The following is a 25,213-nucleotide window of genomic DNA, read 5'->3' as shown; positions in this document are numbered from 1 at the left end:
GCTCTATTCTGTCTATCTCTGCCTCCACAGTCCCTCTCAGCTGATAACTCTGAGTCTGCCACTTTCTGCTCTTTTCTGCAGACCCAAGCAACCAGTGTCACTATATCTCCACACTTTTGAATTCCTACCTTTGAATACCATCCAGCAGTCTAGTAGGTGTCAGCTCGCTTCAATTTTTATATATACTTGCTCTATACTATGATGTTGTATCCGTATTAATGAGGTTTGATGAAATATTATACACTGTTTGACAGCATGTTTATTGTTCAGGTTAAGCAAGAGATATTATCATGTTATTGCGCAATGATCCATTTGTATATGCTTTTTTAATTTTATTATTTATTATTATTCTTCTATTTATTGTTTTGTTCTTTGTGCTATTTCCAACAGTTACTGATGAAGGTCAGATCGACCTAAACGCTAACTTTTGTTTTTGGACTGCATTAAAAAAATTGAACCATTGAATGCCGAGGTTATTCTCCATTCCAGTGTCAGAAAATGCGACGAGAATTAGCTTTATGGAAGATGAGTCTATGAGAAACGTATTCGGCTGCGTGCCCACGTTGCGTATTACAGGCGTATATGCTGCGGAATTTCCGCAGCGTAACCGCTTGTAAAACGCATGTATATCCGCACCCCATGGTCCCCAATGGCATTCCGCAATGTCAATGCCCATGCTGCGGATTTTTCCGCAGCGTATATGCTGCGGTCAAAAATCCGCAGCATGTTCGTTAATTTTGCGGAAGCGCAGCGGAATCAATGTGCGGATGGTACCCAAGTCTGGATGAGAGGAGACTCTCATCCAGACCTGGGTACCAAAGAACCTGTAAAAAAAAGAAAAAATAAAGTTTATACTTATCTTCTGATGTCTTCCCGGTGTTTTCCCGCCGTCGCGCTGTTGTGTGAAGGACCTGCCACGTCATTGAGTCATGTGACCCATCACATGACTCAATGACGTCACCGCAGGTCCTGCACACAACAGCATGAGCCGCTCAAGACTCCGGACGGGGCAGAGAATGCATCGGAAAGTGAGTATAAACTTTATTTTTTTTATTTTTTACCATTCTGATTCTTTTTTTTTTAACTATTACTTGGTCACACTATATAAATCCATGCCGGTTGCATGGATTTATATAGTGTGAACAAGTTGTCAAGCACTTTTCCAAGTGATGCTTAAATCACTTGGAGAAGTGCTTGATAACCCGCATGCGGAAATGCATGCAAAGACACTGCAAAGACGCCTCACAAACGCTTCTACCTGGCGGGAAAACCGCATGTAAAATCCGCATGCGATTTTCCCGCCTGGGAGAAGCGTAAAAAATATGCTTCAGTTCCGCAACGTGGGCACTTAGCCTTCAGCTGCCTACTCCGAGGAAGAAACTGCTTGTTGTCTGTGGCCTAAAATATAAAGGTTTTATTACTAGATGTAAAGTAAAAAACTAAATGATGTGAAATAATAAATCTCCTTATATGTTTCCTCTCATTATCTCCAATAGATGTATTATTACACAGGATTTTTATGATGTTCCATCAACTTATCTTCTTCTCATTCAGGTCTCTACAATATCGGATCCTCTCAGTGAAGATCTTCTATATATGAACATTTTCCTGATTTACTCATCAAAGATGGATATGGATAGAGACAAGATGGCGGAGAGGATATTACACCTCACCCTAGAGATCCTCTTCCGGCTTACTGGAGAGGTGAGAGATTCTGATGACGTCACATTACATCATTCTTATCTATGGGAATAACAGATGGACAGAACTGGAGAGGTGAGGACTCTGGAAATGTCTGTAGTGAGATTTATTAATGTGTCTCTCCATAACCAGAGATTAATCACGGGGCCTCCACCTCACCCCCTGATACATGAGGACATCAATGACCAGAAGATCCTAGAACTCACCTACAAGATGATTGAGCTGCTGACTGGAGAGGTGACACTGCTGGGAATGCTGGGACATTATACAGTAACGCTATGGAGGGATCGAGGGGATGATGGTATCATTGTATGTGTCAGGTTCCTATAAGGTGTCAGGATGTCGCCGTCTATTTTTCCATGGAGGAGTGGGAGTATTTAGAAGGACACAAAGATCTGTACAGGGACTTCATGATGGAGGTTCCCCAGCCCCTCACATCACCAGGTAATAGACAGGACTAAATACACATGGCCTATAATTGTCTATATGTAAAGAATGAATTCAGACCCTGTATGTGTTTCCTCCAGATCTATCCAGTAAGAAGACAACACCAGAGAGATGTCTCCGTCCTCTTCTTCCACAGGACTGTAAACAAGAAGATCCCAATGTTCCTCAGGATCATCAGGTAGATGAAGAGAAGGTGTCATGAGATCTCCCCTATGATGTGTAGACGGCTGTGACGGTTTTGTATTCAGTCTTGTTTTATCCACCATTATTATGTTTTATATTTGTGTAATGAGAACGGTGGAGATGGCAGGATTAGAGCTGATCATAGATGTGACTTCTCCATCTGTCTTTGACTTTTATAATATTTGTTTCAGGGTGAAGATCTGACCAATAGTAATATTACAGAGACATATGTGAGGGGTGATGAGCGGTGTAAAGAGGAGATTCCTACATATGACTACCCAGGTGAGTAGTAACCACTAAATGCACAGAAGTCACAGATTCTTCTCAGTCACCGGCTGTGGCTGCTTTATCAGTGGTGTAGTCCGGCTGTATCACAATTTTGTGAGCACCATTTTGCCTCTAGACCACAACATTCTCCTCCATCTGAAAATGTTCAGATTACTTTGGGAAATTATGAAAGCCCTTTTCTATAGAATTTACAACCCGGAGGATCCACCTACCCCCTGAGATTAGATGATGCTGACCGTTACTTGCCCAGATCTGTAAACTACAAAGCCAAATGACAGCTTAAGTAGAATGTGCTGACAAGTTAGAAAATCACTTGAAGAAAAATATTATGATGGGCCTGTAAGAGAAAGCGGAGGGTAATGATGCTGTTGGCTTCCTAGAACCCTGATATCTTAATGGATGAATCTACCTTCTCTCCCTTCTGTGCTGCTGAATGTGCTCATATGGTCCCTACAAGACCAGGTCCAGTCTTTCTGGCCAAACTTCACTTTTATGATCGACATTAAATTTGCAGTGAGGGCCAAGTGTGAATTTCTGTACAATAACAGCAGAGTTTCCCTTTATCCTGACTGTTCAATTTATTTTAAAACCGACTAACTTCAAACAGGATTGTGATAAACTATACAGAAAACATTACACCTGTGCCATGATATATCTCTAAGCTGTGCGTGGCTGATGGCTGTAATATACATTTATTCACGCCTGCAGGAGATGTGTTGGCTCCAGCCCTGGTTTCATGGATTCACTCCACGTCATAAATTCCATTATGTTTTCATCCTAAGAAATTCAGATTACTGCACAATCTCTCCTGAAATGGGGGCGCTAATACTTTCTCTACTCTTCTGGTCAGGATTCATAGTAGCTCCAATGGTCCACCATAAATGAGTGTGACTCCAGTTTAGTGTTGGATTTCTCCCTTCATACATACGTTGTTGTTGGGGATGTTACATGTTTTTATATTCTTTCTTTTTTTTTACAGGTTCATTCTCTATGATAGTTTCATTGTGGTGGGATCGGCTGGCCTCACTTATGTGACTCTGTAACTCCCTGGTAGTCTTTCAAAAAGGTCTCCATTACCTCTTCCAAATGCCCGAGATCTAAATTTAAGACACCTCATCTCTGCAGTATTATAAAAAGTTCTCTTTGAATGTCTAATATTTCTTCTTGAAACTAATCTGACAGAAAATATTGTCCCTTACTATAGTTTAGATTGCCAAGAGCCCCCGAGCCCCATACTTTAATTACTCCCATTACCAGCGCTGCCTGCAGAATGAATAAGGCATCTCCTGGTGACAGAAACAGATTCACAGGATCAGATCCCAGAGGAGATGGGACAAACCATTTGCAGAAGCCGTAATATGACAAAATGTCAGAAAACCAGGGCAGTAGAATTCCCCATAAAGTGACTTCATTTTGGAAATTACAACTCTCAGTGAATTAATCTATAGGAGTAGTGACTATTTTGACTACACAGGCACTTTCCGAAAATTAGTCCTGGATGTTGGAGAGTAAAAATTACAGATTGGCCATTTTATTATCCAACACATAGTGCCCAGATTGTGCTCCAGGAGACACACACCTTAAATTAAGTGGGCTCTTCTCACTATAGTAATGCCAAATACATAGATGCTAAATGTGTTTTGGACGCACTGCAAGGCTCAGAAGCGAGGGGGAGATTTGACTTCGGAAAAGCAGATATTGCTGGATTGGTTTATGGAAGCCATGCTGATTATCAAGAGCCTTTGAGCCACTAATAATGTGGGAACCTCTGTTTTTCCATTGACAGATGATGGACCTGAGTGGGGGCTTGTTTTTTGTGGGATGAGTAGAAGTTTTTATTTGTATCATTTTTGCCTACATAACATTGTTTGATGGCTTCTTATTCCATATTTTGGAGGCAGAATGAACAGTTGGACACCACGCTCTACTGGTTAATCCTATGAGGTTTTCTATTAGACTGTGAACTGTCATTCTGTCAATAACTTCCCATTTCTACAGACATTTTAAGCACAATTAACACAAGAATCCCATAGAAAAATAAATAAAGATTGCATACCACTTCTTAATCAATCTAAACAAACACAAATCTAAAAAATAGAGGAATATTTAAAATATTTTTAATCCTCTATTTTTTAGATTTGTGTCTCATAAAATAGATTTTTAAACTTGAGCATATATTTCTTCATTTCCCTGGATTAGCATGTAGCCCAGTGATCTGTTTGTTTAGACATTTTAAGTAGAAATGTTCAAAAATACAAATTTCAAGGATATTTTATTCAAAATTAATAATTGTTTTTTTTTCTTGGCAGATGATTGTGCCAGAAGATCAGAGGGACAGGAGATTTTTAAATCTGATGATCTTGAGATCCCACAGGATACAATTGAAGTGAATGCCATTACTCCAGATATACCATCATCCCTTCACAGCAAAGATCTGTCATCTGATCCTATGAAACAGGTCCTATCTTCTGATTCATTACCAACTACTAAGGAAAATCAAAGTCACAAAATAAGCATTAAAAAACGAACTGCTCCTAAAGCAAAGAAGACATTTTCAGGTTCAGAATATGGAAATATTTTTACCCTCTCAAAGTCTATTCTTAAACATCAAAAATTACACACAGCGGACAATAGATTTTCTTGTTCCATATGTGGGAGATGTTTTAACCAGAAATCAGATTTTAATATACACCAGAGAACTCACACAGGGGAGAAGCCTTTTTCATGTTCAGAATGTGGGAAATGTTTCAACCGGAAAGCACGTCTTAATATCCACCAGAGAACCCACACAGGAGAGAAGCCTTTTTCATGTTCAGAATGTGGGTTATGTTTCAACCAGAAAGCACATCTTAATAACCACCAGAGAACCCACACAGGGGAGAAGCCTTTTTCCTGTTCAGAATGTGGGAAATGTTTTAACCAGAGATCAGATTTGATTAATCACCAGAGAATTCACACAGGGGTGAAGCCTTTTTCATGTTCAGAATGTGGGAAATGTTTTAACCAGAAATCACATCTTGTTAAACACCAGAGAACTCACACAGGGGAGAAGCCTTTTTCATGTTCAGAATGTGGGAAATGTTTTAAACAGAAATCGCATCTTATCCTACACCAGAGAAGTCACACAGGGGATAAGCCTTTTTCATGCTCAGAATGTGGGAAATGTTTTAACCAGAGATCAGGTTTGATTAATCACCAGAGAATTCACACAGGGGAGAAGCCTTTTTCATGTTCAGAATGTGGGAAATGTTTTAACCATAAATCACATCTTGTTAAACACCAGAGAACTCACACAGGGGAGAAGCCTTTTTCATGTTCAGAATGTGGGAAATGTTTTATACAGCAATCAAATCTTATCAACCATCACAGAACTCACACAGGGGAGAAGCCTTTTTCATGTTCAGAATGTGGGAAACGTTTTAACTATAAATCAACTTTGGTTAAGCACCAGAGAACCCACACAGAGTAGAAGCCTTTTTCCTATTCTTTTTTTTTTCAATTCAATAAATTTGAGATTTTTTTCATTGGTTTCTTTTTGACAAATCAAGAAACCAGTACATACAATAATAAAATAACATACCATAAGGATGACATACATGCATCTCTCCTGTATATCCTTTCAGCTTGCCCATTACCATCTGATAACTTGCAGTTACTATATCTTACAATTAACATTCCACATTCTTGAAATTTCTTATATAACCATAATATTGTAATAAACATTATAATCCTATACACATATAGGTGTGCTATATTACCAATGTCACATGTTAAGGAATTCCAATACACATTACAATGAAACATTAGACCTCGCCAATACCACCTTCCCCCATAAGTCATTGTCTCTCCAACAATAACCCCCTTGATGGCATTCCAGGTGTATCCAACCAAAAGCCCCATATTTTCTCAAATGTATTCATTGAATTTAATTTTTACATAACACTTTTTCTAATCTGATAATATTATTTATCCTATTTTTGAGTTCACTCATTTCTGGAGGTGAGGGGTTAATCCATTTGGATGCAATATGTTTCCTAGCTTGAAATAAAATATGTGAAATCCCTTTTGAAATTGGGTCAAATTTCATATCATCCTCTAATATACCTAATAGGCATTTTTTGGGTCTGGTTGAATATCTATTTTATATACCCTCTGTATAATAAACAGAACTCCTTTCCAGTATTTACCTAACTCCCGGCATTCCCATAGCGTATGTAATAGGCCCGCATCATCCATTTTACGTCTTGGACATTCAGCAGCAGTCCGGTATCCTATGTTACATAGGAAATATCAGACACCTAGATTCCTATGTATTAATTAGTGTTGAGCCACCCCCCTAGTGTTCGGGTTCGGTTCGTCGAACACCGGGATGTTTGTGGAACTGTTCGTCGAACACTGTCGAGCACCGTTAAAACCAATGGCAGGCAAATAAACATACATAGAAAACACCTTCAAAGGTGTCCAAAAGCTGACAAACTGCTCAGAAGACACTCTCTTTAAAAAAGCCGGCCGGCAATTCAGCATCGGTACCCGACAATTTAGAACAGAAAGAATAGAGCATCACACATAGATTAGATAGATAGAAACATGTCAGTCACATATATAAGAAGTACAGTGATAGTGTTGATTACTGTACTTGTCATTTAGTGTTAAAATAAAGTCTCTAGTGGAGGTTAAGCAGACGGTTGGGGCAGATGTTTGAAGCCTGGGAAGGGGGTAATACACACGGAGCTTCCCAGGCTACTAATATCAGCCCCCAGCTGAATACCTAGCCTTTACTAGCTATTAAAATGGGGGACCCCCAAAAAAATGACGTGGGGTCCCCCCTATTTTAATAGCTAACAAAGGCTAGGCAGACAGCTGGGGGCTGATATTAATAGCCCAGGAAGGGTGCCATGAATATTGGCCCCCTCCCAGGCTAGAAACACCAGCCGTCAGCCGCCCCAGAAATGGCGCATCCATAGGCAGCTGGTGGTTGGGGGCAGCCCGTTCCTGCCTGCTGTACCTGGCTGGACACAAAAATAGGGCGAAGCCCCACGTCAATTTTTTTTTTTTATTATTTCATGAAATTGACGTGGGGCTTCGCCCTATTTTTGTATGCAGCAGGTAGGAACGGGCTGCCCCCAACCACCAGCTGCCTATTTTTACCTGGCCGGACACAACAATATAGGGAAGCCCTTTTTTTATAATTATTTCATGAAATAATTTAAAAAAAAAAAAAAAAAAATACGTGGGGCTTCGCCCTATTTTTGTGTCCAGCCAGGTAGAACTAAGCAGCTGGGGGCTGGAATCTGCAGCGCAGGGAGGCCCAAGCTTTCTGCCCCCCCCGCTGCAAATTGCAGTCCGCAGCCACCCCAGAAAATGGCGCGTTCATAGAAGCGCCATCTTCTGGCCCTGTACCCAACTCATCCAGGGCCCTGGTGCGGTGGCTCACTGGGTAATAAAGGGGTTAGGGCCAGCTTGGTATTATCAGCTGGCCCTAAGCCCGAAATTCATGGGGTCACGCCAATATTAGACATGACCGCCTTGAATTTCTAGTAAAGTATTTAAAAAAAACACAACACCCAGAAAAAAAGTCCTTTAATTGAAATAAACACTTAATTTTTTAATGTTCTAAATTAAACCATACTTACCATCACGCCCATTCCAGCTGAAGCCAACGATCTCCTGCAATAAAAGAAAAATAATAAAGCAACATCATCCTTTTTTTAAATCAAATAGGTTTTTATTGAACATATTTCAAATATACAATAATTTCAAAAGCATCGCATTTTTTAAACAAAAAGGTAATGTAAATGGGAAACACAAACCCCTTTATAATCCCTCCCCCCCCACACCCTTTTCCGACAGCAACCCTTCCCTTATGTTGTATTATATTGAAAGGTAAAGTGAAATATAATGAAGTCCCATGCCACTAAAGAACTCTCCTATTAGACCGTTATGATAAAAAAGACAAAACCCGAAGGTGTATTCCTGAAATGTCCGTTTATACTTCCTTATTCATGTTTGGACTCTGTATTCTTAGATTCCTTTGTATTGTATCCAAGGTTCCCATACTTTTTCAAATGTTTTTTGCTTTCCTCTTTTCCCATATATTCTTCTTTCCATTTGTATGGTGAATTCTATTTGTCTAAAAAATTCTTCCTCGGAGGGAGGATCAGCCCCAATCCAGTTTCTCACTATATCTTTCCTAGCACAATAAAGTATTCTAGCAATAGCTATTTTTATATTTTTGTCAGCTAATATTTCTTCTACATAACCCAGCAAGCATGTTATAGGGTCTCCTGGGACTTCGCAACTATACGTTTCATCAATTGCAGCAAGGACCCCAGACCAAAACCTTAATAGTCTAGGTCATTCCCGCATCATGTGGAATATGCCCGTCTCCCCTCCCCCACATCTTGGGCATTTTGAGTCGCCCCTTAGTCCCATTTTATGCATAATTAGCAGAGATCTATAGACTCTGTGGATTCCATAAATATGAGACAATCTTGCAGGTTCGCTCATTGAGAGTATAGGTATGTATTCCAGTATGTTTTCCCAAATGTCGTCCCTTATTAGACCAATCTCTTCTTCCCATTTACTTTTAGATCTTATTGGAAACTCCAGTAAATAGGTATGCATCAAGTCCCTATACGTGTTCGAAATTACTCCCCTAGTTGTTCCCTCCTGACAAATATATTCCAAAACTAGATCTGTTTCCACTATCATACGTTTTTTAGTTCCTTGGGACTTGATTGCATGATTAATCTGTCTATAATGATACCATTCTGAGTTTGGCAGCGAAAACTCACTCTGTAGCTGCGAGAAGGGTTTGACACTTTTCCCCTCCATAATTTGATACATGTATTTAATTCCTTTATCTATCCATTCTCTCATGACATCAATCTTTTGCATTTCTGGGAGGTTATTATTATTCCATATAGGGGTAAATTTAGTTAGGCCCTTTATTCCTCTGACTCTCTGTACCATATTCCAGATTTTATATATAAGTTCCACTGTAGGCTCCCCCCCCCCTCTATTCATGTCTCCTCCCTCCAAACCCTCTAGTATTTGTCTTTCTCCCATGGAATATTCCAAGATTCTTTTTGTAGATCCGCCAGATCCAAGACATGACCATCCCCTAAAGTGTTGACTCTGTGCTGCTAGATAATAAATCTCTGGGTTCGGCAGCGCCAGTCCACCCTCCTCCTTAGGTCGTTGGAGAGTTTCCAATTTTATTCTTGCCTGCTTCTTTCCCCATACCAGAGCTCTAATCATTACATTTAGGGATTTAAATCTCTTTTTAGATATCCAGACGGGGGCATTATGCAGGATATATAACAACTTAGGCATCAAAATCATCTTAAATAAATTTATTCTCCCCACCACCGTTAAATGTAATTTATTCTATATATCTATTTTGGTTTTCAATTTTTGAAGCAGTGGCGATAAATTAATGTTGAGATAATCTGATATCGGTATAGATATTTGTATTCCTAAGTATTTAAACTCTTTTTTTTTTTAACCTGAAAATTATCAACTTTCCTTTTCCCATTTGTCAGATCCGCTTCTTGATCTACTTTAAACAATACTGATTTGGACCAGTTAATCTTCAGCCCCGATATCTTCCCAAACCTTTCAATTATCTGCATGGCGTGGCTCAATGAGTCATCTGAATCGCTCAAAAATAGCAAAATATCATCTGCATACACAGCAATTTTTTCATCCAGCACTCCATACTTGAATCCCAGGACTTCCCTCGTCTCCCTGATAAGTGCAGCCAAAGGTTCAATTGCCATGGCAAAAAGAAGCGGCGACAGTGGACACCCCTGTCTGGTTCCTCTATCCAAATGGAATGTAGGCGATACTGCTCCGTTAACTCTTATCCTGGCAACAGGTTGGGAATATAATAATTGTACCCATTCAATAAACCTTGGTCCGAGGCCAAATTTTTGCATAACTGTCCACAGATATTCCAATTGTACACTATCAAACGCCTTTTGGGCGTCCAGTGAGGTGATTATTCTACGACCTGGATTATCGGGTTTTAATTGGAGGTTAAGATATAATCTTCTTATGTTAGCAGTGGATCTGAGAAAAAAGATTGTTACATCTTTAAAGGGAATGAGGTGTGCAGAGTTCCTCTTTCTCCTTTCTTGGTAATTTTTGTGTACATTTGGAAACAGTTTTATTAAAAGACAACTAGGTGTATCTCTTGTCCTTTGAGTGAAGTTTAGACCATAAAGATATATGAGGGATTTTCTTCTCTCTTTTTTTTTTCCTTTTCCTTTTTTTTTCTGATTATGTTAATCAACTGTGTATTGCAATCCAGAATGGAAACGGAGGAAGAAAGAGAAAAGGAAAAAAAGAAACAAAAAAAACAACTTGTTTTACAGATTCACTTTCACTGCTCAGGGGGATATAAAGAGAGTCAGATCAAGGCGGGAACCCCCTGCAATACCAACCACTCACTGGACTAAGTGGGAGCAAAGTTGTCTCAGTCAAGTAACAGTATTCTTTGGGGACAGATTGTTCTTGTTGGCTGATATGAGGGGGTAGTGGTGTAGCAGAGACAGCCTGCAGTGTCAGGGAAAGGAAAAAAATGGCTGCTGCGTACTCAGCAGTATCCTTCCGCCAAGTTTATACTGGGTCACTCAGCCCCCACTTACGTCCACCTCTCCGGTCCCGGACTCAGATCTCCCACTCCACGGCCCGCTGAGCTCCCTCCTCTCACCGGTGATCTGGGGTAGAGCTGGACATCAAATTGCTGAGGGAAGGAAGGCTGGATGACGAGCTGCCGCCGCGTCTAGATCCCTCCGCCGAGCCTCCACATGTGCGCCTGGCACCCACCGGGGAGTCTCTGGTCTCGACCAACTCACCGGTCCTCGTCAGGCTTCAGATGCCCCCTTGCTCCGGGCCCTCTTCTGAATCCCGAGGTGAGTCGATCGGGGAAGTCTGATGAGGACTTGGAAGCAGGCCGGAGCTAGAGGGAGAGGGAGGGAGGAAAAAAGTCCGCAGCTCCTGTCAGCTCTGGATCTCAGGCCTTCCTCAGGGAATAAAAAGATTTCTCCAGCCTCTGGGCAGTTGGATCTTCCGGGGGAGCGATCAATACGATCTGAGGGGCTTGGGTTTGGCAGATGGGGTATTTTTCTGTGGCAATGAGCACCTACACCTAAAGCCTTAGAAGTAAGGCTATTTCCCAGGAGCTTGTGAGACGTGCGTCCTTTCAGCTCAGGGATCAGGCCATGCCCCCCTAAACACCTCATTGAACGTGCTATCAACAACACGAAAAATAGTGACCAAGAAACCATAATTAATAAAAACATGGAGAATAATTAGAGTGCCAATTTTGAATTTCATTTTATCACCACCTTTAATAACCATCATAAAAACAATGGTGAAATCATCCAAAATCACTGGCACATTTTGCTGAACAACCCAATACTGGGAAAATCATTGCTTAGAAATCCAGCATTTCAGAAACTTTTTATCATCCAAAAAATTAAAGAACAGAGTAAAGATCAATTAAAGAACCATGTTGTCCCAACAGAATCACAAATGTAATGTGAGAAATTGTGTTGCCAGACGATTTGCCATGGTCTCTACTCATTTACCCTCAACCCCACAGGAGAAATATTCCCTATTAAAAGCCCCATGTCATGTTCCACTAGTTTATTTATGTAATCATATGCTCATGTCATAAATTATATGTGGGTAGGATGACCCAACCTCTACACAAAAGACTCAACTCAAACCAATCCAATATCCAAAAAGGTTTTCTTAAACATGGGCTATCACGTCACTGCACCTTTCAACATAATAAAGAATTTAAACATTTTCGGATCTTTCCCATAGAGCAAATTCCTCCATATATTCAAAACTGCATTGAACAATTAAATTGGAAAGAAATGTTTTGGATCTACAAACTTAACACCTTCACCCCTAATGGTCTTAATGAAATCACAGATGTGTTCCTTTAATAATTTTTATTCCGACTTAACAGTTAACTAATTCATCGAGATTTTAACATGATTAATAATATTCCAGGATCAACGAATGACAGATTCTCTTTTAATCAATTATCTAATTTTCATAATTCATATATACAAAAAGCTCATATTCGATTGGCTGCATATTCAACACAATGTTTTGGTATAATTGTATATATTTTAAATATAGATTAAAGATTAGCACATAGCCCTTCACTTAGTACAGTTTGTCGCAAACATGTGACCATAATCTATTACTAACATCTCAGCACACATGAAATGCTTTCCAATACACATTGTAAGCGTTTGATCCATTCTCCTTAGTTTAATGCATCTTATTATATGACGCCGCTCACTCATTTTCCCTTCATTTCTTCTTGTTTTCTCACATCCACCATCCTGTTTTACCTGACAACCTTCTTTGTACTGCTGCTTGCCTCTGACCCGGAGCGCTTGTCGACCGGAATCCTCTGGTGCGGCTTGGGGAGATCAGCCGACGTTCCTGTGTGTTATACTATTCATCTTATTTAAACCGAAGTGTGTATCAACTTACTTTAGAGTCCACCTTCTCCCCCTCACTCATCTAATCATCAGGCGTATCTGACATTTCCTTTTGTCAGATATGCCATTCAGCTACCACACTAGAAGCTCTCCTTTGGTAATGATCACAAGCTCTATTTGGAGCACCAGAAAAGCCACACTCGAAAACCACTAAGCACACACTGATTATTTCTCCCCACCTACTGGTTAACTGTAATGGGTCTGGGAGGCGGAACCTCTGAGCTACTATACAAGGGGGCGGTCCTTGTAAGGGAGCGGGTGGCGACCAGGGAAGACGGGCAGGCAGTCACAGCAGGTGACCGGGACAGTCTCTGAATGAACGGGCAGGAGGTCACGGCAAGTGACCGGGACAGTCTCTGGGTGAACGGGCAGATGGTCACGGCAAATGACCGGGGCAGTCTCTGGGTAAAGGGTTGGTACGATCTGTGGCGGCTGATGGTAGACGTGAGCTCCCAGGTGAGCAGGCGAGAGTCTCTGGATAAACGGGTGGTCACAGCATGTGACGGCGGAGCCTCCAGGAAGACCAACAGACAGGCGGCAGATGAGCGCTCCCAGGTGAGCGGGCAGAAGTCTCTGGACAGGCGGGTGGTCACAGCACGTGACGGCAGAGCCTCCAGGTAGGCTAGCAGACAGGCAGCAGATGAGCGCTCCCAGGTGAGCGGGCAGGAGTCACTGGACAGGCAGGTGGTCACAGCACGTGACGGCAGAGCCTCCAGGTAGGCTAGCAGGCAGGTAGCAGATGTGCGCTCCCAGGTGAGCGGGCAAGCTGGTCCATAGACAGACTGACAGGAGTAGTAAGGCAGACCGTCGGACCTCAGGCAATCAGGCAGGTAGTTGATGTGCGCTCCCAGGTGAGCGGGCAAGCTGGTCCTTAGACAGACTGACAGGAGTAGTAAGGCAGACCGTCGGACCTCAGGCTAGCAGGCAGGTAGCAGGAAAATCAGGCAGGAAACAGACAGCAAACTGGCAGGACTCTGGCAGGAATCAGGCAGGTAACTGGCAACGGGACCTGAGGGCTGAAGCAGAGTAGAACAGTGCAACAACATTGCTCGGGCGCCTCCATTTTGGAGGAGGTGCCTTTTATATGGGAGGTCCTCCGGCAATTGGCCGGGGACTCCTTAGGACGGCGCGCGCGGTCCCTTTAAGAGAGGGGGAGCGCGCGCGCGCGCGCCCTAAGCACACTGCCGGGGAAGGAGCGCGTGCCGGAAGCAGCGGGGAGAGCAGCGCTGGAGGACGCCGCGCCAGGAGCGGGGAGGTGAGAGGGACGGCGTCTCTGCCTAGAACGGCCGATGCTACATTAACATTATATTCTCTTTTTTAAGAATTATTTTTCTAATGTCATATAGAATAATTGTGCCAAATATTGTTAGAGACTAAGTACAAACCATTGGGATATCATTCCCCTTTTTCCCCCTTTCATAATGAACCAATTTTGCAGCTCTATGCTGATCATTGAAACTCTTGGGTGGCCTTCAGCACTGTTAAACCACATTCATACTCCAATAAATCAATTGAGCACCAGTTCCCACCCCATTTATGAATACACTCATAACAATTTTTTTTTTTTTACACTAATGGTATGAAATTAATTTTTTAGTTGTTTTTATTAATACACGATATTATGTTTTAATGCAATTAATATATTCAATATTTTTCTGTCTTTAATACTTCAACCAACCTCTTTTTCATGGACTTACATATGAAATTGACACATCATGTGTCCCTGTTTGGTGTTTTTTTTTCTCCAAAAAGACCGCATATAAAACTGCTCAAGTTACACATGGTACCTATTAAGTTATGTCCTGAGGAAGTTGTGTTTGACTTTGAAAAGCGTTGACTTTTAACTAGTGATGAGCGAACGCGTTCGCCACTACTCGGTACTCGCCCGAGCATCATGGTGCTCGACTAGCTCGGCTCAGGCGGGAACTCGAGGCCTCTCCCTGCATGTTTGGCGCTCTTTAGAGAGCCAATGAACATGCAGGGATTGCCTGCCATGCACTGTAATGCCGTAGCCATGTTGGTTGTGGGCATTACAGTGATTGGCTGGCCGCACAGCGTCATCAGGTGTATATCAGACCTGGCGCCGCCATCATAGTCACTCCGGATCAGACAGTGTAGGGAGCTGCTACTGTGTCAGGGAGAGATTTGCTTGTGTATTAGGTAGTGTAGGGATAAACAACGTACATTACACATATCCATCTCAACAAACAGTCCTCCTGAGGACTAATCCATCTGCAGAGATATCAGGCAGGCAGTGTATACAGGCAGGCAGGCAGTGTATATAGCAGACTGCAGTGCATATAGCACAAGAGGCTCCATTCCAATTCTGCCTTCTGCTGCTGTTAGATTTTTCTATACAGAGGCCCAGGTCTCAGGGGCCAGGAATAATTTTTTTTGCATCCTAATCCTCATTATTTCTTAAAAACCAATCCAGAGAACATGTTTTATCTGCGCCATTTGCTTGTTGGCACTGCAGAATACAGCCAGGTCCTTTCCAAATTACAGCGCTAAAAATCCATCTATTTAAAACTGTGTTTTCTCCGTCACACGGATCACATATACGTTGTCAGAAAATACTGCCATTTCTGGCCTCCATTAAAAAAAAATTTCAGTGTGTCAGTGAAGCAATTGACACCAGATTTCTGTTTAAAATAGTTACCGTATTTTTCAGACTATAAGACGCACCGGACCATAAGACGCACCTAGGTTTTAGAGGAGGAAAAAAAAAAAATGTAAGCAAAAAATGTGGTCATGATGCACTTTTAAGGGGGAGGGGGTCTTCTGCTGACACTGGTATAGGGGTAATGTCCCTAAATTCTGACAATATCCCCCATCCTGGTATATATGCCCCCCCTTCCTTTAATACGTGGTCCCCATCCCCATCCTGGTATGCCTGGCACCCCTCCATCCTGGTATGCATTGCACCCCTTATCCCCAATCCTGGTATGCATGGCACCCCTCATCCCCAATCCTGGTATGCATGGCTCCCTCATCCTTATCCTGGTATGCATGGCACCCCTCATCCCAAATCCTGGTATGCATGGCACAGTAATCCCCATCCTGGTATGCATGGCACCCCTCATCCCTGTCCTGGTATGCATGGCACCCCTCATCCCCAATCCTGGTATGCATGGCACCCCTCATCCCTATCCTGGTATGCATGGCACCCCTCATCCCTGTCCTGGTATGCATGGCACCCCTCATCCCTGTCCTGGTATGCATGGCACCCCTCATCCCTGTCCTGGTATGCATGGTCCCCTCATCTTTATCATGTTATGCATGGCACCCCTCATCCCTGTCCTGATATGCATGGTACCCCTCATCCCTATCCTGGTATACATGGCACCCTCATCCCTGTCCTGGTGTGCATGGCCCCTCAGCTTTATCCTAGTATGCATGGTCCCCCTAATCCCCATGAAGCTGCACATAAAAAAAAACACTCATACTTACCTTTCCTCTCTCCTCCAGCGCTGCGTCCTGTCTGCCTGCACTGATCTCTCCATGTGAGTAGCGCATGACGTCACTGCCATGGGCGGCTCACAAGGAGAGATCAGCTGCCGAAAGTCAGTGCTCCCCACACCGGGACTGTGTGCACGGGGAGCAGTGACTTCATGCTGCTTAATAGCCGGCACACAGCGGAGTGCAGCGCGGCTCCTGCTGCCGGGCGAACGCGTGTGCCCGCTTATTAAAGGGCATGAATATTCACCCCTCTCCACTCCCATGGGCGTGGAGAGAGGTTGAATATTCATGCCCTTTAACAGCGGGCACAGGCGATTCCGGCAGCAGCAGGAGCCGCAGCGCGGCTACACTGTGTGCCGCTATTAAAGAGCATGAATATCCACTGCTCCCCATGCCCATTGGGTGAATATTCATTTTCTTAAGCAGCGGGGACAGCGTAGGCTGCAGCGGGTAGCTGCTGCCTCCTGTGCCCCGCTCCTCCACCGATACCGCTCACCCCACACCCCGTATATATATACACCACCCCAACATTCGGACTATAAGACGCACCCCCCATTTTCCTCCAAAATTTTGGAGAAAAAGTGCGTCTTATAGTCCGAAAAATACGGTACCTACAGGCCAGGTATTTAAATCTGTGTTTTCTCCGTCACACGGCTCACATATACCTTGTCAGAAAATACTGCCATTTCTGGCCTCCATTAAAAATTTCCTTTAGTGTGTCATTGAAGCAATTCACCGCAGTTTGCTGTTCAAACTACTTACCTACAGGCCAGGTATTTAAAACTCTGTTTTTTCTATCACACGGATCACATTTAAGTTTGCTCCAAACTCCGTCATATGTAGTGAGCGTGGAAGATACTGTCCTCCATTTAAAATGGGCAAGGCACGTGGCAAGGGACGGGGAACTGGACGTGATGGTAATGGTGCATGCAGAGGCAGAGGACAAGGCCGTGGGCAAGCCGAAATTGTGCCACAACAAACACCCACATCTTCTCGTCTGACCTTCCTGTCCCAATTTCTAGGGGACCGCAGCACACCACTATTGAACCCAGAGCAGTGTCAAAAGGTTGTTGGTTGGATAGCGGATAATGCTTCCAGTCAATTAGCCACCACCACCACCCTGTCTTCCACACGGTCAAGTCTCAGTAGCCGTGAGCCTGGACGGCATATTCCTCACCCTGATCCTCCTTCCTCCCACCATGCCGAGTACCCAGAGACAACTGATCCCACACTTGGACACTCTGAAGAGCTGTTCACTTTTCCATTTATAGATTTGGGCCTCTCGCCCGATCCACTTGAAGCGGGGCAAGAAGAGATCGCGTGTAGCGATGCCCAAATATTTGAGCAGCCACGGTCACACGAAGGCAACAGTGGGAAACTGTCACAAGAGATGGACAATGATGAGACACAATTGCCAGAAAGTCAGGAGGACCAGGGTGCGGAAGTGAAAGACGAGGTGGTGGATGATATAGTAACTGACCCAACTTGGCAGGATGACATGCAGAGCGAGAATAGCAGCACACAGGGGGAGGGAGGCAGAGCACCCCAACAGGCAGGAAGAAGTAGTGTGGTGGCCGCAGACAGAAGGCAGGCAACCGTTCCCCGTAACACCAAAACGAAGGAAGTTGTCAGTACAGCTGTTAGGTCTTCCCGAGTCTGGTTGTTTTTTAAAGACTCTGCCGATAACCCCAAAAAGGCCATTTGCACCACCTCCCAAGCCAGCATCAGCATGGGTGGCAAAACGACCAGCCTGACCTCCACCAGCATGATCAGGCACATGGCAGCAAAGCACCCAACTTTGTGGGCCGAACCCCAGGGTCCAGGAACAGTGTCTGCGGGTGGCACCATTGCTTCTTCCGCTGTTGTGCATGCAAGCCAATCCCCTGTCCGTGGTGCATGCGAAGACGCCTCCTGCCCTGCACCTGTCGTTGCACACTCTCAAGTAGAAGCATCAGGAAACATGTCCATGTCCTTGTCCCAGCGCAGAGTTCAGTTGTCCATACCCCAGTCCTTGGAACGCAAGCGCAAATATGCAGCCAACGCCCCACAGGCCACACTACTAAATTCTCACATTTCACGACTGCTTGCGCTCGAAATGTTGCCTTTTAGGCTGGTGGACACGGAAGCATTCCGCAACCTGATGGCGGCGGCCGTCCCTCGGTACTCGGTCCCCAGCTGCCACCATTTCTCCCGGTGTGCGGTCCCCACATTACACAAGCACGTGTTCCAAAATATTAGCCGTGCTCTCAACAATGCAGTTACCGGTAAAGTCCACCTAACCACGGACACATGGACAAGTGCTTGTGGGCAGGGATGGCATATCTCACTGACGGCATACTGGGTTAACATAGTGGAAGCCGGGACCCAGTCAGACCTTGTGACGGAACACGTCCTCCCGACGCCAAGGATTGCGGGCCCTAGGTCAATCAGGGTTTCCCCCATGGTCTACAGCTCCTGCACCTCATCCTCCTCCTCCTCTTCAGCCTCCATCTCCGAAATTACCACATCAGTCACAAGCTGGAAACACTGCTGCACTGCCTCGGCCAAGCGGCAACAGGCTGTGCTGAAGATAATATGCTTAGGTGAAAAACCGCACAATGCTGAATAGTTGTGGAGAGCTCTGAAAGAGCAGGCAGATCTGGGGCTCACACCGCTGAACCTACAGCCAGGCATGGTCGTGTGTGACAATGGCCGGAACCTGGTGGCGGCTCTGAGGGGAGGCGAGCTCACACACGTACCATGCCTGGCCCATGCGCTTAACCTCGTGGTTCAGCGGTTTCTCAAATCCTACCCGGAGCTGCCGGATCTGCTTGTTAAAGTACGCCGCCTGTGTGCCTATTTTAGAAAGTCAGCTACAGCTTCCGCCGCCCTTGCAGTGTTTCAGCAGCGCTTGCAGCTTCCGGCTCACAGACTGGTGTGTGATGTCCCCACGTGTAGGAACTCTACACTGCAGATGTTGGGAAGGATTTGTGAGCAGAAGAGGGCAGTTGTTGAGTACCAGCATCAACAAGGCCATCGGTATTCAGTTCAGACTCTACACATAAGACCTCAGGAGTGGATATGGATGTCATACATATGTACCATCCTCCAAAACTTTGAGGACTCCACCAAGATGGTGAGTGGCGATGACGCCATAATTAGCATCACCATCCCTCTTCTCTGTCTTCTGAAATGCTCTCTGCTCACAATCAAAGAGGATGCATTGCAGGCGGAGCACGATGAGATGGAGCAAGGAACCATACAGGGTGATTACACACAGCCAAGCCTCATCTCATCCCAACGTGGATTGGGTGACAATGAGGAACAGGAGGAGGAGGAGGAAGGACAGGAGCTAGTTTCATGCACTATAGACGCTACTACTTGCACAGCTGTCATACCTTCTGTTCAGCGTGGATGGCCAGAGGACAGAGAGGAGGAGGAGGAGGAGAGCATGGTCAGTCATCCTCTTGGTGAGGACACGGAAGTCTTGCCTGTTAGTAGTCTGGCACATATGGCTGAGTTTATGTTACGCTGCCTTTCCCATGACCCTCACGTTCTCAAAATTTTGGGTGACAGTCATTACTGGTTGGTGACACTTATAGACCCACGCTACAAGGAGAACTTTCTCCTCTCTTATTCCTGAGGCGGACAGGTGTACAAAAATGGGGCACTAACAGAAGGCCCTTGTTGCGGAACTATTAAAAAAATGCCCATCTGAAAACGCTGGCGGCAGAGGGCACACTTAGTTGGACAACCAAGGAGTACAGGCGAGAGAGACACAACTTCAATCCAGCAGAGGCAGGGGAACACTGTCAAAGTTCTGGGCGAGTTTTCTCAGACCCTCCCATTGGACAGCCCCTGAGGCACGGGGTACTCTCACAAGGAGTACAAAGTTTGGGAAGATGGTGAGGGAGTACCTTGCCGACCATACCAACGTCCTCCGTTATTCCGCTGTGCCTTATAATTATTGGGTATCCAAGCTGGATACGTGGAATGAACTGGCTCTCTAAGCGTAGGAGGTCCTGGCCTGCCCTGCCGCCAGCAATTTATCAGAGCGGGTTTTTAGTGCTGCTGGTGGAATTATAACTGATAAGCGCATCCGCCTGTCAACTGAAAATGCTGACAGGCTGACTCTTATAAAAATGAACAAGAGCTGGATTGGGCCAGACTTCTCAACACCACCGAATGATAGCAGCGTAACATAAACTCAAATCCAGTGTCTTTTCTTGGGAGGTGTATTCCCATGCACCTTTTCACACCCACTCATGGGTATACGCTTCCTGATTTTGGCTATTTGCTCTTGTCCTCCTCCTTCTCCTCATCCTCCACCACCATATCACCAGGGTGACCGTGGTCTGTGATGCAACACCCACATAATTTTTTTAAAGGGTTTTTATGATGCCCGTAAATTTTTTTTATATACAGTATGTTCATGTATACCCCCCCCAGGGGTAAATGTTTGTCAGCCCATACACTTAGTGCATGGGCATTACAAGTATAGGAGGCCCGCTCCTTTCTAATGGGAACATTTTTTTATGAGGCCCTCCTCCATGTCTCTTCCAAGGTGCATTGAAGTGCCTCAAAATTTTTGGCAGCCCTTGCATTCACTGCATAGGCCAACACTATAGGAGGCTCTCTCCTTTCTAATGGGAATTTGTCATTACTGTGGCCCTGCTATATGTGTCTTTAAATTCTTAGTGGGGTTTTTCCTGAAATTGGTCAGCCGTTGGACTCACTGCATACCCTATAACTGTATAGCAGACTCTCTCCTTTCTAATGGGAAAATGTCGTACCTTGTTACTGTGGCCCTGCTCTGTGTGTCTTTAAATTCTTAGTGGGGTTTTTCCTAAAATTGGTCAGCCGTTGGACTCACTGCATACCCTATAACTGTATAGCAGACCCTCTCCTTTGTAATGGGAACATGTCGTACCTTGTTACTGTGGCCTTGCTCCATGTGTCTTTAAATTCTTAGTGGGGTTTTTCCTAAAATTGGTCAGCCGTTGGACACACTGCATACCCTATAACTGTATAGCAGACTCTCTCCTTTCTAATGGGAACATGTCGTACTTGTTACTGTGGCCCTGCTCCTTGTGTCTTTAAATTCTTAGTGGGGTTTTTCCTAAAATTGGTCAGCCGTTGGACTCACTGCATACCCTATAACTGTATAGCAGACTATCTCCTTTCTAATGGGAATTTGTCATCACTGTGGCCCTGCTCCATGTGTCTTTAAATTCTTAGTGGTGTTTTTACTAAAATTGGTCAGACGGACTCACTGCATACCGTATTACTGTATAGCAGACTATCTCCTTTCTAATGGGAATTTGTCATCACTGTGGTCCTGCTCCATGTGTCTTTAAATTCTTAGTGAGGTTTTTCCCAAATTTTGGCAGCCCTTGCAGTCACAGCATGGGCATTACCACTATAGGAGACCCGCTCCTTTATAATGAGAACATTTTTTTTACTGAGACCCTCCTCTATGTCTCTTCAAAGGGGTATTGGGTTGCGTCCAAATTTTTAGCAGCCCTTGCAGTCACTGGATACGCAATAGCAGTATATTAGACCCACTTGTTAATAATGGGAACAACAAAGCATAGCCGGCTGATGTCTCTCTAACAATAGCTAGGGCCGACTGCTGGCCTTTTAAGAATAGTAAGGGCCGTCTGATGTCCCTATAAAAATAGGCTTTATGACTTTCAGAGTCCCTCTATCATAAATAAAACAGGATGTGTCTGATGATGTGTCACACACCACATTGCCAGATAAGGTTGTAAAATGTTAAAATGACATTTCCCGGTGAATAAATTGTCTTAAAAAAAAACGTAAAAAAAACAAAACAATAGGATCTTTCTTTAGTATAAAAAACAGCGTCACCAATTTAACAACAATGTAATCACATTGTTCAGCTCATGCACCTCTTCCTCCATCTCCGAAATGACCACATCCGTCACAAGCTGACAGCACTGCCTTGGCCAAGCGGCAACAAGCTGTGCTGAAGCTAACATGCTTAATTGAGAAACTGCCCAGCGCTGCAGAGTTGTTGAAAGCTGTAACACAGCAGCCTGATCTGTGGCTATCACCGCTGAACATACAGCCAGGCATGGTCGTGTGTGACAATGGGCGGAACCTGGTGACGGAGAAATGACAGCCGGGGTAGATACGGTTTCCCTCTATGCTAGTCCTTTCACCGAGCTAAAGAATATGGCTGTGGTGAAATACAACTCCCACTGAGAAGCTGTTTTAGATTGAAAAACATTGTGCCCACCAGAGGATTTGATTCTGAGGGCTAACCTTTCTCCCCCGCTCAAGAGCCCCATAGCAGCTGCAAAGTTAGCGCTATCATGAACTCTCCTGAGGTAGAAGCCAAAGCATACCAGAGGATTCTCTGGTGGGACCGTCCAACCCAGCCAAGAAGCAGTCCTGGCTTAGAAAAGTGTGTGGAAAGGTTCCTGGACACTCTATGGCTGCTTTTTTACTGAGGAGAAAACACACACAAACACGGGAGAGCATACAAAGTCCTTGCAGATGTTGTCCTTGCTGGGATTTGAACCCATGATCCCAGTGCTGCAAGTCTTCACTGCTAACCACTGATCCAATGTGCTGCCGTTCACCCTCTAATATCTAACAGGCTGGAGAAACTTGAACCTACTGCCACTCTATCTTCAGCTCCTTTGTGAGAAAATGTATTTGGGCAGCCACTCAGTCTACCAAATAAAATTCCTGAAAAGGAAATTGGAGATGGCTTCGCTACTGGTACTGGGGGCAGTGCTAATACCACAGTGTCGTACCATAGTTTGCTGGAAATATTCCAGGCTGGTAGGAGGCAAGCAAATTACCACAGAAAAGTACCAGCAGTAATGTTCAGGGACCAGCGCTTGTAGAAGACGAAGACAACACCGGGAGAAATAGTGACGGCTGGGGACCGAGTATGGACACGAGGCATGTGGTTGTGAAAAGCTTCCGCCTAAAAGGCCACATTTCAAGTGAAAGCAGCTTTACAGGACTTCCTGTGAGAAATGACACGCAGGGTAGATAGGGTTTCCCTCTATGCCAGTCCTTTCACCAAGCTAAATACAACTGTCAGCAAAAAAAGTTGTGGACTGGCTCCGTACCGTCCCTGGCCACATTCACCTGTCCACTTGTTTGTGGTTAGGCGGTCCTTCCTATAAGTGCACTGGGGAGGGCACGGGTAATGTTGTGGGACCCGTGCTAGTGGAAGGCGGAGTCAATACCGGGAAATATAGGGCGGCTGGGGACAGAGTATGGACACCCGGCTGTCGCCAGCATGAGGTTATGAAAAGCTTCCGCCTCCACGAGCCTAAAAGGCCACATTTCAAGTGCCAGCAGCTGTCAAAAATTTGGCAGTATAGTATTGCAGCCTGTGGGTGGGTGGCTGCCTGCATACTTGCACTTGCATTCCAAGGAATGGGGTAGGGACAACTGAACGCTGCAGTGGGACAAGGACGTGGACGGTGATTGTTGCAAGTCCGCAATGACAGGTTCGCATGCGCCAAGGATCACTTATTATGGACACACTTTTAGGCAGTGACCTGGGAGTCAGAGATGCTTCCAGAGATGCTTCCCCATGGTGTTCCCATGTCTTTTCAGCACTGTATGCATGTGTGTGATGATGTGTCACACACCACATGGCCACATAAGGTTGCAAAATGTTAAAATGAAATTTCCTGGTGAATGCATTTGTCTTGGTTGAAAGCAAAAAAGCATCAAAAACGCTACGTGTGAGCATAGCCCAAGGTGTGGAGGAGTATTTTTGTTTTTGGTTATTTATTTTGCCTTCTATACAAGTCATTACCCTGGAAAGGATGTTCCTTAACATATTTCCCAGGAAAATCCATTTTGGTTTTGTTTTTGTATGTTTTATGGTGAGTCCGTAAAAGTGCCTTAATACTCTGACAACGATGTTGACAGCAGTTATCTGGGAGTCAGAAATGCTTCCAGGGGTCTTCCCCATGCTGTCCCCATGTCATTTGAGCACTGTTCCCATCGATTTGGGCAATTTTTAGGCCCTCTGCAGACCGCCGGGGGTAGCAGCCTGAAAAATGCTCGAGTTTCCCATAGACTTACATTGGGCTCATTGCTCGGGAAGAGCACCCGAGTATTCCAATTTGCTCGACCCGAGCAACGAGTACCCGAGCATTTTAGTGCTCGCTCATCACTACCCAACACCCCTGCTTTCCTCACAACGGCCTCTCTTACGTTGAAAAAAATGTATGTGACAGATAATGTCCCTTGGACGCTCAGGATCTGGGCCATGATTGCCTAATGTACGGTGCGCCCTGTCAGTCTTCAGCTCCTTATCAATAGGGTCACCAAGGATATTATTGAATAATGTCTATAGTGTTGGCATGATCGCTTGTGCATTGATGCTTTCAGGTATACCCCTTATCCGGATATTATTGTGATTTTCTTGGTCATCAACCATATTAATCAGATCGTTTATTTGCTGCCTGTGAAGATCGAGTGTTTGTTTCTGAGCATTTTGATGGCCCACAACTTGCACGACATCATCCTCTAATCTCTGTACCTTGTCAGTAAGCTGTGACAGGCTAGAAGTGAGGGGACGTATTTCAGTTTTTTATGTGGTCTCCAGCGTTTGTATATATTGC

The 25,213-nt window shown here is 44.5% G+C and overlaps 2 protein-coding genes across 2 annotated transcripts in view; both read left to right on the top strand.

The window, feature by feature from the left end:
* LOC141219377 (uncharacterized) overlaps positions 1-6,527 on the top strand; it is a gene marked incomplete at its 5' end in the record, with an annotated part of 47,472 nt that extends 40,945 nt beyond the window's left edge. Inside the window, one exon of the mRNA XM_073666100.1 lies at positions 5,298-6,527. Coding sequence (XP_073522201.1) covers positions 5,298-6,088 — 791 coding nt within the window. The remainder of the gene's footprint in view (positions 1-5,297) is intronic.
* Positions 1-25,213, top strand: part of LOC141219384 (uncharacterized) — a 138,608-nt gene that overhangs the window by 10,760 nt on the left and 102,635 nt on the right. The window lies entirely within an intron of this gene.

The sequence above is a fragment of the Phyllobates terribilis genome, unplaced genomic scaffold (genome assembly GCF_046119375.1).
Source record: "Phyllobates terribilis strain yellow unplaced genomic scaffold, ASM4611937v1 Scaffold_265__1_contigs__length_2625494, whole genome shotgun sequence".
NCBI classification, from domain to species: domain Eukaryota; kingdom Metazoa; phylum Chordata; class Amphibia; order Anura; family Dendrobatidae; genus Phyllobates; species Phyllobates terribilis.
The sequence above is the reverse complement of the archived record's forward strand: the minus strand, read 5'-3'. Positions and strand labels throughout refer to the sequence as shown.